The sequence below is a fragment of the Eumetopias jubatus genome, unplaced genomic scaffold, assembly GCF_037043125.1.
Source record: "Eumetopias jubatus isolate StellerSeaLion01/CBP00866 unplaced genomic scaffold, mEumJub1_p1.0 scaffold_9, whole genome shotgun sequence".
NCBI lineage: Eukaryota > Metazoa > Chordata > Mammalia > Carnivora > Otariidae > Eumetopias > Eumetopias jubatus.
The window spans coordinates 7,339,784-7,357,791 of record NW_028274815.1 but is presented as its reverse complement, the minus strand read 5'-3'; the positions used below and the strand labels follow the sequence as shown (position 1 = coordinate 7,357,791).

General features: G+C 50.5%; 1 protein-coding gene across 1 annotated transcript in view; it reads right to left on the bottom strand.

The window, feature by feature from the left end:
* Nucleotides 1-327: 327 nt before the first annotated feature.
* The window catches only part of ASAP2 (ArfGAP with SH3 domain, ankyrin repeat and PH domain 2), a 168,339-nt gene continuing 150,658 nt past the window's right edge, over nucleotides 328-18,008 (bottom strand). The window contains exons 20-28 of the mRNA XM_088026308.1: nucleotides 17,791-17,858; nucleotides 16,406-16,519; nucleotides 14,166-14,418; nucleotides 11,616-11,750; nucleotides 10,129-10,285; nucleotides 5,877-5,926; nucleotides 5,361-5,452; nucleotides 4,775-4,897; nucleotides 328-2,795 (exon numbers count right to left, since the gene is read on the bottom strand). Of these exons, the coding sequence (XP_087882434.1) occupies nucleotides 2,721-2,795; nucleotides 4,775-4,897; nucleotides 5,361-5,452; nucleotides 5,877-5,926; nucleotides 10,129-10,285; nucleotides 11,616-11,750; nucleotides 14,166-14,418; nucleotides 16,406-16,519; nucleotides 17,791-17,858 (1,067 nt within the window). The 3' untranslated portion in view covers nucleotides 328-2,720. The remainder of the gene's footprint in view (nucleotides 2,796-4,774; nucleotides 4,898-5,360; nucleotides 5,453-5,876; nucleotides 5,927-10,128; nucleotides 10,286-11,615; nucleotides 11,751-14,165; nucleotides 14,419-16,405; nucleotides 16,520-17,790; nucleotides 17,859-18,008) is intronic.

Sequence of the window (18,008 nt, the reverse complement as noted above, 5' to 3'; positions counted from 1 at the left end):
GAGCACAGAGGGCTTTCTGAGGACGACGAATGCTGTCTGTTGCGAGCACATGGGCCCGCTGGCTGGGAGCTCTGGTCACACTGGTCTGGAACAGCAACGCTGCCAACTCAGGTCACAAAAAGTAAGACTTTAAAAAGTGTATGTCAGGATGGCATGCTAGCAAACCAAAGTATTTACCTCAGAGTTCAGAGAAGAAAGATCACCGCGCATGTTAAATAGTGTCGAAAGAATCTCACGCACAGTGGGTGAGTGGGTTTTTCTAAAGGACCATTTTAATACGCAGTATTTAAAGGATTAAAAACATTACAAATAACACTGTCTGTTTAAAAGTATTTTATTTTTTTCCAGTCAAATGACTAGTTAACAGGAAGAGTCAACTTACTGAACATGCTCTAATTATAAATCACTGCATTAAGGACAACGAAAATAAGAATTGATTTAGGTTATACAATATATACAGTTGCGCTGCAACTAGATCGAAGTAATCAAGTGAATGGATCGAGTATCATACATCTCAAACAGCATTCCAAGCTGCATATTTATGCTCTCCACCCTGTAGCAGATCACACAGGACCTAGGAGTCTGTGCACATGTTGGAGTCCTCATCTCTAGAAGTCAGATCTGATGGAAAGTGGCATATGCAAAATGCCAGAATCCTGCAGCTAAGTTCATGAAACGTAAACTTTAAATATAAATAGTTATCTACAATGTTTTCCTTCCTCTCAGTTGTTTTTTAATTTGCAAAGAGCAAATAACTAGGAAAGGATGTTAGCAGGGAAGTCAATGTAATTTCTCCTCTGGCGAGAGTAATATTAATTACTGCACAATAGCACCACCAAACTGTCAGCTGGAAAAAATATTTCCAAGATATTTATGTACCAGTGAACCTGATAGATTAGTTTGGGACTAGTGTTTAAGTGTTGGTGAGACTCAACTTTAATTCCTTAGATATCTGGCACCAAGTAGTCAAAAGGCTGATTATAAGACACAGATGCAAGAGGACTTTGCTAAAATATACATAAGAAGTGCACTGTGCAAAGTATATCTGTTTACTTTCTTAAATCTATGAGGGAATTAACTAAACGAAGGGTTCAAACAACAGAAATTAACAATTAGTGAAAATAGATGTAGTGCTTTAAAAAAAAAAAAACCTTTAATTACAGATCTAACACATTTTTACCCAGAACTTAGAAAGGCTTTAAAAAGCAACTGCCACACAACATCATAAAACATTCCAGTTTGTTCTGTTTTCCTTTATAATAGCAACAAAAAGTACAATGCAATAAAAAAAAAAAGGCTCTGCACTTAGAGAGTCTTGCCTAATAAAGATGGGCTGCTCCAATCAAATGTACCATCGGCACCATGGATGAAAGGATCACTGCCTCGCTTTCCAAGCCCAGACCTACACTTATCTCTTCACTTCTGGTAAAAATCCGAGTGGGCATTATAGGCCTATTTATTCTCAAAGAGTGCCAAAATGTCCAATATTCCTATTATGAATCTTATGCTCACAATTACTAAATAGAGGTATGACAGTCAAGTTTGTGAAACTAATGAATTCTGATTTTATCACACACAACCTAACCCCCCGACCCCCAGGAGCTTCAGTTTAAGAATGAGGTGATGGACTTCGGTTGTGAAATGGGGATGTCTGCTCGGGAGTATTTTATTACCTGGGACCTACAGATTTCTGATATGTTCTTGATTACAAACAAATGGACAGCTTCGAGTTCAAGACAGTATAACTACCATTCCTGTTGGTATAGTATATAAGTACAAGACACTAAGTTGAGTAAACATTCCCGGGAGCTGGAGAGGGAAGGCAGTGGTACACTCAGGAAACAGCAAGTGTTAACAGTGGGGTCTGCACCACAGTGCTCTAGCTGCGTGACCGAGGAGGGTCGAGAAGGCGAATTCCGAAACACCTAAAGCATATAAACTAGTTTAAAGAACTGTTTTTGCAATCCATCATCCTTAGTTTTTAACCAAATTCAGGAAATGCAGGTTTAGAGAACGTGGAACTGAATTAGCTGCTATTACCATACGCCGTAATAAACCATGGGTAGTTTCGCTAGGTAGGATTGTTCACAACAGGCTACACGCGCATGCAGAATACAGTGAGTTGTAACCTCACAAATTAGGGCTGGAAAGTACAATGCTAAGGTGTAAATTTCCAAGTTGCTTTAACTAAACCTTGGGTGGATTCTAAAGGAAATCTTTAAATGTATCTTTAAAAAAAAAAATGTCTTTAAAGGTGAACTGATAGCCTTTTACCTAAAAAGTCCAGGGCTGGACTACTTCTAAAGCAAGTTTACCAACTTCCTAAAAAGCTGCACTAAAGGGTCACCGACTCTAGAAGCAGGCCAAGGAAAGGCTGGAAGAATTTCTTTCTAATACTCAAATACTTTTAGGTTCAGCTAATTCTATAGATTGACGACCTTGATTACGTAGAGTTAAAATAACTTTTCAGTTCACCTTTTAGGAAATGCTGTTTTTTCCCTAATAAAAGTATGGCAGTATTTCATGAAAACCACAAATTATAAAAACAATTCATTTATACATACAAGTTGCCTTGGAGTTTGTAAAACAGAAGAGCAGAGTTAGAGAAAGTGGGCTACCGGACAATACATTTCATGAAACTGGTCATCTGGCAAGAGTTTTGGTACCAAAAACAAATAGGAACGTAACTGTTAAAAGAAGTGTTTTTGTTCAGTAGCAATTCAGTCAGCAATAAAGTGCACAAATGATACAGGAAATGCTCCTTTGCGACTGGGATCTCCGTCAATGTGGCCAATCTGAAATGAATAAAAGTTTAGGTGGTTATAAAAATTCTAAATGTTAGAAACTTCGAAGGACAATGCTATAGCATTTGGAAAAAAGAAATTTGTTCAGAACAATTTCTTCTGAGAAAGAATGACCTGGGTAAGACATCTAAACTGTTTTCCCTTTTTTCTTTCACTCGTGTTTCAAATATAGCTGACCCCTGACCACCTGGAAGTTCGAAGTGCCACCCCCACCCCCGCAGTGTCTAGCTCCTGACTCCCCAAAACCTTAACTACTAATAACCTCCTGTTGACCAGAAGCCTGACAGATCACGTGAGCAGTCAGCAAACACGTATTCTGGACACTGTATTACACATACTGTGTTTTTACAGTAAGCCAGAGAGAACAAAATGTGAAGAAAATCATAAGGAAGAAAAAGTACATTTAAGTGCTATCCTGCACTTATCAGAAAACACCCCATACCCACGTTGTTCAGGGGTCAACTGCGGTGGCCGCCCACTGTCAGGGAGCGCTCGGGCAGGCGGGCTGGGTGTCTGCCCAGAAGCACACGCGCCGGGGTCCTGGCGTCCTGGGGGGGTGGGGGGTGGGGATGGCAGAATGGCTGTCTGACTCCTGCCCCCCACTTGCCTCTTTTTTCTTTAATGAGGAAACTGAGTGTCAGAAGTCTATGAGTTGCAAAGTCACAGAAAGTGGCAAACGTGAGTGGGCTCTAAACATAGTCAAGCATTTATGAAAGGCTTCAAGAGTTCCACTGATTTTCACTCTGGGTAAATTATATAAGTTATACACTGAGTATGATCTCAACAACGTAAATTATGTAGGTAAGTACAAGTCGAAAAGAAAATCTCTGTAATACAACTGGTAGGACTGGGGGGGGCGCTGCTGAGATTATGGGCAGCATTTTCTTCTGCACACCTTTCTGTATTTTCCAGATGGCTGAGCCCACTGCCAGGCTGGAGCCCCGCCCTCACACCGTGTTGTACACAAGTGTGAAAGCCAGATCTGCTTCAGCTCTTGGGGCCGGGGGGGCAGTCGGGGAGGGAGTAAGCTCAGGTCCGCACAGTGGGCACACACTTGCCAGAACCAGAACCACGAGCAGCACCCCCTTTCCTGCCTGGCTGCTGGGTGTGGCTAGGCCGACAGAAGAGGGAGCTCTGGCTAATGGACACCTGAATCCCGTGAGGGGAAAGAGGCAGGGCACCGAGTTTATCAAGCTCCCTCTGCCAGGGGCACCACCTGACGTGCCTCGCACTCGACAGAGCACAGCGACACCCGAGCTCGACCTCCAGGACTGGGCCCTTGGTGTCTACTGTGTACAAACACTACCAGCCTCCCATGCAAGGCCCGCTGTCCTCATTGTTAATACAGCCTCTTACTGGGGGCCTTCCGTATCCTCTCTCCTGTGGTGCTGAGGTGACTTCCCTTTCACAGACAAGGGGACTAAGGCTTGGTGACATAACGTCACCAAGTCTGTTAAGTGCTGAGTCTGGATTCTTAGGGCCATCCCGCCAAACACCATGTTCACGCCATTCCAGCCCCCACCTGGATGTCACGGCTTGTTTCAGGACCAAGACCGACAGCCAGGGACTCTGCCCCCTAGGTCAGCTTTCTGTATGCCTCCCTCCACCAAACTGGTGATGTGGGGGACGACAGTACCTCCTCTAAACTCAAAGCCTCATTTCAGACCCTGAAGTGCACTCTGGAAACTACAGCCCAAGTGGTCTGCACCCTAATGTGGGAGAACCCCCCACCCCGGGGGGATAAGTGAGGCCCACACAGACGTGGGTGCCCCTGGCAGAGACATCTGAGGGGACAGAACGGCCAGCAGTCCCGAGGATGCACAGGCAGAAGCCCTGACCCGGGAGCAGGCCTTGCAGGCCAGCTGGGCAAGGATTCAGCCCCACGCCCCCCACGCCCCCCAGGCCCCCCAGGCACAGCCCGGGCCCCCCAGGCCCCCCAGGCCCCCCACGGGCCCAGGCCCCCGACTCACCCACCACTCTTGGTCCTCCTCCCCATCAACGATAATCACATCCCCCTCGGAGAAGGTCAGCTCATCTGGGTTGTCGGCCACACAGTTATAGAGAGCTTTGACCCGCTTGGGCTTTAACTTGGTCTGTATTGAGAAGAGGAAGGGTCAGAGGTTAGTGTGACAGGGAGATGTCAGCTCCTGGGGCAGAGAAGGGGGCCGTTTTGTTTCCAACTGGTCCCAGGGGTCCGGACCACAGGCTCAGGAGCCCACAGGTGTCAAGATGGGTGGATCGCTGTAGCTCAGGGACTGGGGGACTTCTGGGAGGCCCAGGGAAAAGCTAAGCCATCCCAGCTGAGTGCAGAGAGCTAGGAGTAACACAGAAAGGCAGCATGGTGCCTGGGGTGCACGTGGCGGTCTGTCCTGGAGCTGTGCTGAGGGGGCTGAGCCCGCCGGCCGGAGAGCTCTGGGGTTGTGTCCTGCCCAGATCCAGGAAGAGGCCTCCCATCCGCCCCCCAGGGGAAGAGGGAAAGACCTATTTCCTTGGAGAGTCTCCTGCTCACTGCTGGCCCGAGCAAAGAGGCAGGAAAGGAGGGGCTCTTCCACTTACTGTCTGTGACTTCCTGGGCATGGGGGCTGGGGGCTGCAGGACGGCAGTGCTGGACAGAGGACCCAGAGCTTCTGTTCCAGAGAGATCCACTCCTGTAGGGCCAAAATGAATCAACGTCACAATATGCCCTCAGGCATAACCAATGAGTTATAAACACTTAATATAATTGCCACAGCATCATGTCTGAAGGGCAGGTTTCCAGAGATTTCAGGACCTATGGAGGGAAAAGTCCCTCAAAGGCCCAAGCAGCTGTGACTTCCATGCAGCCCCTGTCCAACGTGCAAGGCATGTGACTGTCACAGAGCAGGACAGGTGTCACCAGCTCCTCTGCAGATTTCTAGGTCCCTGCCTGGCCCCCACCCGAAGGGGACAGGGAGGCAGGACACAGTACAGAGCAGCCTGGGAGCGGGAGCAGGAGAGGCTCTGTGGAAGGCAGGGGCGCAGCTGTGGCCCAAACCTCTCCCATGCTGCCCCGCGGAAGCAGCAGTAAGCCCCAGGGCCAAATGAAAGAATTACCAGGTCCTCTTGGCTGGCCTTTGTTCATCAGTGGGGTCGACTTGTCAGCCCTAAAAGAAGGGGAAAGTAGATTTACTGGTGCCTGAGGCCCCACAGGCACCTTCTCAACCCCCACCTCACCCCCTCTTTCCGAGGGAGCCATCTGTGCTCAGACCGAAGGTAAAGAAAACATTGCACTGAGTTTACGATACTTTGAAGAAACTAACACCACCTACCAAGTGAAGGCCCCACCCACCTGACAGGTCTCGCCGTGTGATTTCCATCAATGTCAAGACAGAAGTCATCATACTGCTCCCCCTCTGCCTTCAGTCACCCCCAACTAAGGAAGGCCCACAGGCAAGGCCTGATTCTCAAAGACACCAGTCAGCGAACCCTTTTTCTAAAGGGCCAGACGGTACATATTCCAGGCTTTGTGTGTAAAATCTCATCCTGCCACCACAGCGCTCACCTCAGGGAACGCAGAAACCCATGAGCGGGGCCGTGCCCCGCTACGCTGTATTTGTGGGCACTGGAATCTGAATTTCACATGGTTGTCGTGTGTCATGACAGAGACTTCTTTTGGTTTTTTCAACCATTTAAAAACCAAAAACCATCTTAGCTTGTGGGCCATACAAAAATAGGCATGGGGCTGATGAGGCCTGCTCTAAGAGCCCGTGTAAAATCCCAGATGTACACCCAGGGTAAGACCAGGGTGGGTGCTTCCTCTACCAAGAGGCCCCACCAGCATATTCCTTCACAGCAGAACCCCACCAGGCGGCGAGGACAGGCTTCCACCCATCCAAAGTGGTCTTAGAGATACCCTAGCATCACCTACTCTGCCCCGCTCCCCACCTCTCCCTCTGGTCACACGAGAGGAGAGAAAAGGATCCCAAGAAGCAGGTAAAATCAGCTGAGACGGCACTACAGATGAAACACACCCAGCAAGGCCGTGCCCAACCCTGGGCACTGGCAGCCAACACCCCCTGTTCTGAGCTGCCGGACGCTGACCGGCTTTCATCTAGAACTTCAGCACGGAAGTTGGCATCTGAGAGAACAGCCCGGGACGAGCAAGTCTGCAGCTCTGAGAGGGGAAGAGGGGAGCAAGCTGAAGTAAGACACAGACCCCGGGTGCAGGAACCCTGAGACGCACAGCCTGCAGCCACTCAGCATAAACGTGAGAGCGTGCCCCCTACCGCGTAACTCAGTAGCCACGGAGACCGCGGACGTGCCGCTTAGAACAGGAAGGCAAGGATGTGTGTGCTATGTTTCAGAAAGAGATCTCACAAAACAGTATTAAAAAGTTCTGAGAGTCTTCTGGTTAAAAAAAGGCAGACTGAAATACACTTACTTCCACTTTCTCCCAAGGAAAAAGATTAGAAAAAACTTAAACCAAAAAAATACCAAGAGAACCTGAAGAGGAAACATTTTGGAAGCAGCCACTGGAGAGACGGATCCTAACCATGCCAGCTCACCTATGGAGGGGGACCCCTCGTGCAGTAAGGAAGCCCTGAAGGACCCCATCTGTGCTCTGAGCCCCCACGGCTCGTAAGCCCCTGGCGGGGGAGCTGTAAGGCAGGGCAGTAAACACAGATGGGCCCAAAATTTGCTCAAGGAGCTAATGAATCCCTGGATTCCCAGCCCAACCCTGAGTAGCAACTACCCTCCCTCAACCCACTGAAGACCAGAAGTTTCTATTCTTGGAGAGGGTAGAATAGAGCATGTCTGGACTAGAGAGTACACCAGTGCGGTTTTGGGGAGCATCTTTAAAAAAACGGGGACTAAGGGCTCCTGGGTGGCTCAGCTGGTGAAGCGTCTGACTCTTGATTTTGGCTCAGGTCATGATTTCAGGATCGTGGAGATCAAGCCCCGTGTTGGGCTCTGCCCTCTGCGTGGAGTCTGCTTGAGATTCTCTCTCTCCTTCTGCCCCTCCCCCCACCTCTCTTAAAAAAAGGGGGGGGAACTAAGTAAAAGCTTAACTTTATTTCTTTATTCAACTCCTAGAAAACCTGATCCCTTCAGGCAAGAAACAAAGACCGTTCTCTAAGGAACCTGAGTTATTCAAGAAAAAAGGCCCCAGTTCAGGGTTCCCCAGTGAAGTGCCCAGTGAGATGCTCTACAGCCAAGCCCACCTGGCAGCTCTGCGCATGAGGGTACGGACTGCGATCAGTTTTAATGCCTCAGCTGAAGTGCCAACTTCTGGGCGGGGAACACCAGATTTATAGGAAAAAGCCTCTAACATAACAGAAGTGAAAACAAAAACAATGGACATGGAAGAAACAAATTATTCAGAAAAGCAAAAGCTAACATAAACAGAAACACTGCCCCAAACCCATCATTAATAATCTGAGATGAGAGAAAACGATTCCATGAAACAAACAGGATACTATTAACTTGAAAATTATGTGATAGCGGAAATGGAAAGCTCAGTAAAAGAACTGGAAGATACAATGAGGAAAATCTCCCAGGAAGGTAGATTTAAAAAGCCAGCCAGCCAGCCAGCCAGCCAGCCAGCCAGCCAACCAGCCAGCCAGCCAGCCAGCAATGGAGAAATGGAAGCTAGAAGGTGGCAGAGTGCGGCCCCTCAGCTGCACAGAGCTGCATTTCCAGCCCCGGCCTCCAGGTGGAGCCCTGGGACTGGTTCTGGTCCGAGGCGCCCCTACCCAGTCGCTCCCTCAGGAAGTAACCCTGGCCCCAGGAGATAAAGAGCTGAAGGATGTAGTTTCTATACTGAAAGGCTCCATCATCTACCTGCTGGCATGGATGAAAAAAGACCCGCCCTGGGGAGTCAGGGCCTCAGCAGGGACAGGAGGCCTGACAGGGTGTGCCTGAAGGAGACAAGGCAGACAGCTGCCTGGCAGGCCAGTGAGAGCACCCCAGCAGGGTGAAGAAGACCTCCATGAGGGACCCCAGATCTCAGCAGGGAGAGGAAAGGTGGAGGCAGGGATGGGAGCCAGATTTCTCACCACTGGAAAAGGGAGTAAGGAGCACAGAGAGGGAGAGGATGAGAATGACCCCTGTGGTGTCTTGAAAACACTGCCCCAAATTCTTTCCCGAAATCTGGAGTCTGTGACCACTCTGTGCTCCTGCACCGTCCCCACCTCAACCTGACCAGTGACATTCTCCAGGGCTGTGCCTATTTCCTGGGACTTGTTCTTGGCCCAGCCACCATGATTTGAGGAAGCCCTCACCCCACGGAGAGGCCTCGTACGGGTAAGCATTCCAGCCAACAGCCCCAGCAAACAGCCAGCACCAACCAACAGATGCGCGGAGTGGAGAGGGGTTAAGAGCCCTTCGCCTATGGAGTCACTTCCTGTGTCGAACCATCCCAGCCTCTGAGACTTTTCAGTTAGGGCCCCAGATATTGTGGAGAAAAAGACAAGCTATCATCACTGTGCTAATCCAAATTCCTGACAGAGTCTGGGAGCATAATAAAATGGTTGTGTCCTGGTGTGGTTTGCAACGGGAAATAATGTGAACTCATGGATTTCAAGACGAGATAGAAATACAGAGATAAATGTGTTCATAAATGTGTATCTACATGGATGGTCACCTATGCATATACGTGTGTGTATCCCTGGTTCCGACCACTCAGAGGGCCTGCCTGGGAGCGGCGACCCTCCGAGAGTAATGAACACACAAAGCACTCAGATCTTGGCTTCTAAGTATCACTGCCACTAAAAGAAACCATTTTCCAGTTTGAGACCATGAACTAGATCCCTCTTGGTAAAGGATGTTCTATGGACAAGTGGCAAACCTTGAATGGGGTCGGAGGGTTGGAAGGTGGTAATGTGTCTTTTTTAAGTTTCTGACTGCGCTGGCCGTATTGTGTTAATGCAGGAGAACACCCTAGTTTGTAGGAAATATACGCCCCACACTGCAGAGGATGCACATAGGCAAGTTAACCTTGTGAGTGAGCAAGAAATTGAACCTAGAGGCCTAGCATCTTGACCTTAATTCCCAAAACCCAGTGTCTGTACTAAACAGAAGTCTAAATTCATTATGTGGATATAAGATACACATTTGTGTGAAATTTTTACAGTTTAAAAATTCTTTGTAAGTTATTTTTAAGATACTTGACCCTGATGAATTAGCTAGGTGACACCTGGGCTCAAATGTTACGTGGTAGAAGCACTGGAGATTTCAAATGTTTGTACAGAAATTTCAGCAGATGAAGTAATGGGGCCATTGGCACTTGGAACCTTGAATGCAAGAAGCAAGGATGGCAATTCGGCCAGGCCCTGGTTGGGGGTGGGGCTGGAAGACAGGTGGTTACCCGGGAGCAGGCCTCTTCTGGGGGAGGCGGCTGGGTGGCGGGGGTGGGGCTTTGCTCAGTGGGATCCCAGGCTGGGCCGGCTTGCTCTGCTGGCTCAAGGCTTCTATCACACTGGGCGTTTTTGCTACTGGAGGGGGCGGAGTGGGAGCCAGGGGATCTGTGGAAAGAGAAAAGGAGAGGAATAGAGAGGGTCAGACTTTGTCACATCCCCAGCCTTCTCACCAGAGGCTCTTCTCGTTAAGGGCTTCCTTCTTTTTTTTTTTTTTTCCTAATGGTGATTTCATGAGGGAAAACACCCTCCTTTCATTGTAGATTTTTAGAAAACCGTACTGGCAGGGAGTCCTTCCAAGCCTCCAGTTAGGATTAAAACGTTTCTATGAGCTCATGAGGATCTTCCTCTGTGGGGAAGCCACCCTGAGACCTGGAGAGACAGCAGCAAGAGGCTGAGGCTGGGGTCTTGCCCCAGTCCCACCCCTGGCGAGCTGGGTCCTCAGCTGACCCACGGGTCCTACTCATTTCCCCAGGCTTCCAGCAGGTCAATCTGAGACAGCCTGTAAAGAACTAACTCTGTAAAGGCTCCACAATCTGTGAGGGGAGCAAGGCAAAGAGGTTATTTATTTACAGACTCGGAGGCTGAGGCTCAAAGTGATGTGCTTTCCCCAAAAGTTAGAGAGTTGGTAAGACAGGGAGCTGGGCCCTGAGCCCCTGGCTCCTTTACCGGCTTCTCCCTCTCTAACAAACATTCGTGCTGCTCCCAAATAGCCGGTGCCCTCATGCCCCATCCTTGTTGAGGCCGAAGCCATGCTCAGGACAGGACGGGGGACATCCACGGGAACTTCCAGGGCCTCCAGCGCACACACACATGTGGCACTTTCTGCAGCTGGGGCTGGGCTGCTGCTTAGGTTAAAAACCGCAGAAACAACCTGGGTACCACTCAGTGCTCTCAAAGCCAGCCCCCTCAGGCTGGAGCTCCTCCCTCCCACAGCCCACGCAGAGCAGGAAGGAGACAGGCTCAGGCCTTGCCCCACTGATCCAGTAAAGACATTACTCCCCCCAGCCCCCTCCCCTAGGCCCTGGGCCTTTCACCCACGTGTTGACATTGAAGAAGAACACATACCAGATCACATCCACATGACTGTGCCCAAATACTGAGAACCATCAAATGGCCAGAGGAAATGAAGCCCTGGGCTGGTGCATGAAAGGAAGGAATGTTGCTCAAGTGCTCGGGAAGACAGAGGAGGAGAGTGTGTGCGCCGCCCCCCCCCCCCCCGGGCGGGATGCGGGACAGACAGGAGTCTGCAGCTGGGGAGGGTGGCTGGAGGGGCTGGTGGGGGGGATGGGGGGGTGGACACACAGAGCTGGGCTCCTGGCAGCGTCTGCCTGTGGGCGTGCAGCTTCACAGCTCTCCCCACGTGGCTGCCAAAAGCACCCCCCAGCCATCCGATCCAAGAGCCCACCGGCAAGAAAGGAAAAAGGAGAAAACGTACTGGTAGATGTCACGCGGAGAGGGGGCAGCGGTGGATGGATAGCTGGCGGATCTGACGAAGATCGCTGCCTGCTTGCACCGTCCACACTTACAGAGTTTGTCTTCCACAGGGCAGTAGCGGAGGAGGCTGTCTGAACTGCACACACACGCACATGCATACACACGCACATGCACACGCACGCATGCACACGCACAGGAAGGCACGCACAAGCACAGAACAAAAACAGAAACAGAACACTGCATTATTGATCCCCTCTCTCAGAAAATGGTAAATATGACCCTTCTACAATAGCATTAAGACCACAAACAGAATCCTGATTCTTAAGAAATTTTTGTCTCTGGCACCTGGATGATAGAGACTTACACACACCAGACCAAGGATGCTTCTGGGAAAATTACCAGCTGGTTTTCACAACCTTACTGATTTTCCTTCTCAAATATAAATACTGTTTGAAGAGGAAAACGAATAACCACCATGACGTGTCCTGAGCCCTGCACTCAGGTTCTGGAACGTCTGCTTGCCTCTCCCCGTTCCCTAAGCCCTCCCGTGGCTGTGTGAGCATCACTGCCTGGCCCAGGGGAGCACCTGTTCTCAGAGCACGAGGAGAGAAGGGTGCAGACCGGAAACAGGTGATAGGCTCCCCACCTCCTGCAAACATTTCTGGCTAAAAGTCAGCACACATGACACCCAGGGGGCGCAGCTGACACACACGGGGCAGACAGCACAGCCTAGGTCACCATCTCTGCCCCCACAGAGCTCTGCGCACAGGGGTGACCCACACAGGGGGACCCAGGCCTGGGGAGGAATGTGGGCTGGGGATGACGTCTGCCCTGGTGCAGGCCAGGCAATGCTGACTCCCTTTGCTGTTTGTTGTGCGGGGACTCCCTGCTGGGCCAGGTGTGGGCTAGACTGAGAACCAGAGGGATTCTCTGGGGGCTACAGGGAAGGACAATGTACAGCGTCAAAGGAGGACATGGAACTAACTACAGGAATAGTCAAAAAAAAAAAAAAAGAGAAAGAAGTCAGAAAAATTCCCAAACCATCTCATTCTAAGACTTTAGGAAAGCAAAAGCAAAAAAAAAAAAAGATGAAGTTTTCCTTTTACATGCCCAACAGAGCAAAAGAAAATCTTTCCTCCCATGACACACAAGTCAGTAAAAGCCACTAATGGGGTGGAGGTGACCAAACCATTTTAGCTCCAGCCTTACAAAATTAATACACGCACACAGGACACGGGAGGAGGCTGGGGAGACAAGAGGCCCCAGGAGGACCGGACCGTGGGCCCCTCCCAGCCAGGGCAAGGAGGTGACAGGGAGGAGGGCAGCTGTGGAGCCTGGTCTTGCAGCTTCTCTCCTGCGCAGGAAGCGCCCCCTAGAGCCCGGGGGCGGCACTGCCTGGCGCGTGGGCGCACAGGGGCCTTGGCCTCTGTCTGGGAGGTGAGGCTGCTGTTTCCGGGGCCTGCTGGGTAGCACCTGCTCTCTTCTCGGGGATTCACTCCTGGGGGTGCGATTCAGTGACCTAGACGACAGGCCCCCGTCGGCCTTCTCTGGCCTCCCTGAGGGATCCCCCTGGGTGCTGGGGGCAGGGCCCCGTGGGGGGTAAGGCACAGGGCCAGCTGATGGCAGCTGCCACACTCACTCCCCGACCCAGGCCACAACGGTCGCTCACACCCCCTCCCGGAGAGCAGACACAGCACCACTGTACCATGGCACTTCCTTCTGGACCAGTAGCCCACAGCAGCCACAGTGCATGGACACCACATCCCGCGGGGCTCTGTACCCCCCTCGCATGGGATGCCCTCCAAAGGCCACTGGCCAGGAGCTATGCTGGCCACTTGCTGGACCTGCCTTCGAGGAGCAGAACGGCCAGCTGGCCTTTAGTCCTGGGAAAATCACTTAACTTTTGGGGGGGCCTCAGTTTCCATTTTCATAAAAATAAAAACCAGCATCTGTTGAGTCCAACTCATTCTGCTGGGACCGAGCAACTAAGGTAAGTGGAGGAAGCTTTGGCCCTTAAGACACTGGCCGGACCCGCGGGATTATTTTGTATTTTTACGATGAGGTTGAGTATCCTTCCCCAAATTAGCATCTTTTTATCCTTCGTTTCATGGGGATCACAGAGATAAAAAATAATCACAGGCTCCACAAGCTGGCTGAATGCGGGCTGGGCGAAAGGAAACAGGAAAGAATGAAGGTGGGTGAATGGTAAAAGCAGAGAGAAAAGGAACAGGAAGGTCTGCAGGAAAGTGTCACAGGACCAGCATCATGAGCTGAGCCACCCACCTCAAGCCTGCCCGTGTGGGGTTCCCGCACTCCCCACGTGACACAGATGCCACACCTCTACCCAGAACAAGGATCAAGTCAGATGCTCTATCACCATTCAGCACCCTAAGAATGAAGAGCTCCTTTAGGATGCCAACAACTCTAAGACAAAAAAACAACAAAAAACCCCAAATGTCATCTAGCAGGGGGCAAAGCAACTATAAACTTGCCAAAGCAAAAACCAAACCATGTCCTTCATGCGCTGGCAGGAGCTACAGCAGGTCAGTACCTTTGGCAACGTTCCGTGGGGGCAGTGGGGGGGCGCTGGCAGTGCTGGGGGCCGCAGGCTGGGTGGGAGGTGGGCTGCCACTGAGGATCGCGCCATATGTCTCGTTCTGTAAGATGCTGGGCACAAAGCTCCTCTGCTTGTCCTTGGCCAGGCTGGCGGCATCTCTGGCCAAAGATGCAGCATTAGACTGCAGCTGGTTGGAGCCCAGCTGGTAGAAGCTGACGGGCCGGTCCTCTCGCCGACTGGGGCTGGGCTGCAGAAGGGTGGGAAATGCACACACACTGACCTCTCGGTCACAGCGTCTGGTCTACCGGTGACCACCTCATGCACACCGCTGCTACTTGGGCTCTCAATTGTTACATGAGAGCCGCAAGATTTGAAAGTTACTCTTATCATGTCTCTTGGAAACACACCCCACCCCCAAAAGCCATGATTTATAATTTACAATTCTCCATTCTGTAATGGATTGAAAACATAGGCTATTTCACCTTTACTAGCCAGAGTTATCTTAACCTAGATATGCATTTTCACTGCATTTCCTGTTTGTAAATACACTTTCAATTGAGCACCCAGCTGCAATCAATCCCCAACAGCTAGGCGGCAAATTCAGGGGAGATCAAAATGAACTGAAGTCTCAAGATTCCTTTAACTCAGGGGTCAGCAAACCATGGCCCGTGGGCCACCACCTGTCTTTATAAATAAAGTTTTATTAGAACACAATCATGCCTGGTCATTTACATATTGTCTATGGCTGCTTTCAAGCCACCCTGGCACATCTGAGTAGTTGCAGTAAAGATGGTGTTATTTTAGGCCCACAAGCCTGAAATATTTATTATTTGGCCCTTTTGGTTTGCTGACCCTTGCTCCCCATGAAATCAGGACTCGGGTAAACCAGATCTAATTCATTTCCTATATCAGCTTCATTACGAGAGCTACGATCTTGAGCAACCACCTTAACCTTGCTGACCCTGTTTCTCATCTCTTCAATGGGAGGAACTCAGCTTCTCCAGCACAACGCCTGGAGCTTGGCAGGTACAGTACTGGTTGTCGTACCCCCTGCCCCTCACAGGACCACCCGCCCAGTCAAGGCTCTGGCCAACCCAATGGCTCAAACTCAGCTCAGCTACGCAGAACTTGATGGCTAGTTCTCTTCACACATATTTTAAATTCAACAAAGCCCATGGCTGTATCATACCCACCTCTGCTGGAAACAGAGAGTGGGAGGAGGAGTGTGAGCACTTGCTGTCAGACTTTTACTGTGACTGTATGACCTGCTGTGTCATATGACTCTGATGTGTGGACTCGCCCTGGGGCCGATGTTTCCAATCTTTTTTTAGGGTGGGTAAGTCATTAGTCAGCTCTTCTCACTTGGACACCATTTTATAGCTAACTCAGTAGAGAAGTTTCTTAGTCTAAGAAATAGTAAGTATGGATGTTAACTGCTCCACAAACAAGGATAGTCAAGGAGGTTTTGGAAATGCCATATATGTATATAATCAGACATCCTCAGTGCACATCAGGACATTCAAGTCCTACAGTAAAATTAGAAAACTTTATATGGCATTCCCCATCAATTTCCTGGCGGCTAGGAGTGTGGGCTCTGGAGTCAGTCTGCTGGAGTCTGACTTAGCTCTGAGATACACGTGAAGGGGGTAACCTGCCAGGGGGTGCTCGCAACTGTGCAAGACACAGTGTCATGAGCAGGGAGCTGGACTCGGAGGCCAAGCGCCCTCCATCTGGCCTCAAGTTGGTCTCTAAATACTGGCTTCACTGTGGCTGAGTCAACTGAGTCAACCTCTCTTAAAGCTTCCATGATCCCATCTGATAAAGGAAAAAGCTGGACCCAGAGCTCTAATGGTCATTTAATTCTAGTTAAGGTTTTAAAGATCAACTGGTGATCATGACCTGTGATACTGGGGACCCCTGGCTCTTTACCACATCCACGGTGCAAGGGCTTCCTCGAAATCCCACTAGAAACAGAGGCCCCCCGTATCTTTTGATCTGAAGAGCTGACAATGAGGACGTAAGTAACATTCCTTTAAATCAACACGCACAGGAGTTGGGAGACCCCCAGCAGTTGTGGGAAGGGCAAAACCAAACAGCTACTGAGATTAATGGAAGCCCAGAGTTAACTCCACTTTTTGTACAAAACCACTTTGTGCCCTGATTATACTCTAGGCTCCACAGTGTCGGAGCGAAGTGCATCACACACTCCTGGCGTCCTGCAGCCCGGCACCGACCTGCAATTTCTCGTCCACATCGTCATCGCTCTCATCCAGGTCTTCGTGGAGCAGTCGCCACTCGTACTCGACGTGGACGTGAGAGTTAAACCTCCCACATAAGGCCTGGGTCAGCTGAGAAGAGGAAGGGCTGTGGGTGACGCCGCCTGTGAGGCGGGCACCCATGGGTGGTGGTGGGAGGTGGGGAGAGGGGAGGCAGAGTTCCTCTGGGGCGAGGCCAGCCGACTGAAACCCCCCTCCCTACTTCACCGAGGACCTTGAAACTCAAACCTCGAAACTCCCATTTAGTGGTCTGTAAACTGTAAAGTGCGGTGCGCAGGCGAGGGCTATTCACGATCTAAAGGCTAATGGTTGGCCTGCAGGTGCTGACAGGCACACACAGGAGCAAACTCAACAGAGGACAATGAACGTGTCCACTAACTGTTAACCCAACCAGTCTTGGCCCTCATGAGAGATTACGGCCCACAGAAAAAGGATGTGAATGAGTATTTTCGCAATTCTCTCAAGGAAGGTAAATACCCAATTCCATGTTAGATCCACAGGAGAGAAGCGAATTCATTAGATTCAGTGGGTGTCTCAGCACATTAGCCCTTAATTTCCTCCACAGCCAGAGTGTAGCTGTGTGACCTTGGGCAAGTTCCTTAACCCTTCTGTGCCTGTTTCCTCATCTGTAAAATAGGGATAGCAGAAGAAACCATGTCACAAGGTGGCTATCCAGATTAAATTAGCGGATATGAAGTACTGAGAACAGTACCTCTCACTCATCTCACGCTTCCATAGCATTTACTAGTACTTCTATTCATTGGGCACTCACTGAGTGTCGCACAGTGCAATGCTAATTCTTGCAACAACCTTGTAAACTGGTGTAACGGACTTCACTTTACAAACAAGGAAACAGCAGGAGAGTCGGCATTGGCGTGACTTCCCCAGGTCACGGTGGGAGCCCCTGCACTGCCTGACCCCGTGGGCTCCGTCTGCTGGCCGCACTGCCTCTTCTAGAGCAGGACAGGAAAAGACGGTGCGGAACAATCCAAATGACTTGGGGCTGGGGGACAAAATACACACACCAGCTGGGGATGCTGCCGCAAGGGGAAGAGCTAGCAGCACACAGACTCGAGAGAAGGGCCAGAGCCGCGGCGGCCTCCCGATCTCTGCTCCACTTGCCCCAGATGATGCCACGTGTCCAACCAGCAAATTCCGCCTTGTGTTCCAAGCATCACTACGAGGGGGGTGGTCCCCTCCTCTCAAAAGACTCCCCGAGTACGCTTTCTCCTGGTTGTCCCCTCTAGGGTCCAAATGTGGGAAGACCCTCCTCACAGAGGGCAGGGCCCCTCCCCAGCCCGGGCAGGGCGCCTTCACTCTGTCGGTGCCGGAAGGAGACTCACCAGCTCCTCGCAGTGCTCGTGCCTGAGGCGTTTGGCAATGTCCAGTGGCGTCTCTCCAGACTCGTTGGCTAAAAGGCAGGGCAAAACAAGGAGGCGTTACGATAAAAACAAGCAAAGGTCTGATATCAAGAAGCAATTAAAAGAAGATACAGGGAGGCAGCACCAAGTGACACTGAGCACAACTAATGAGATGCACAGCGTGGAGCAGGGAGGCTGAC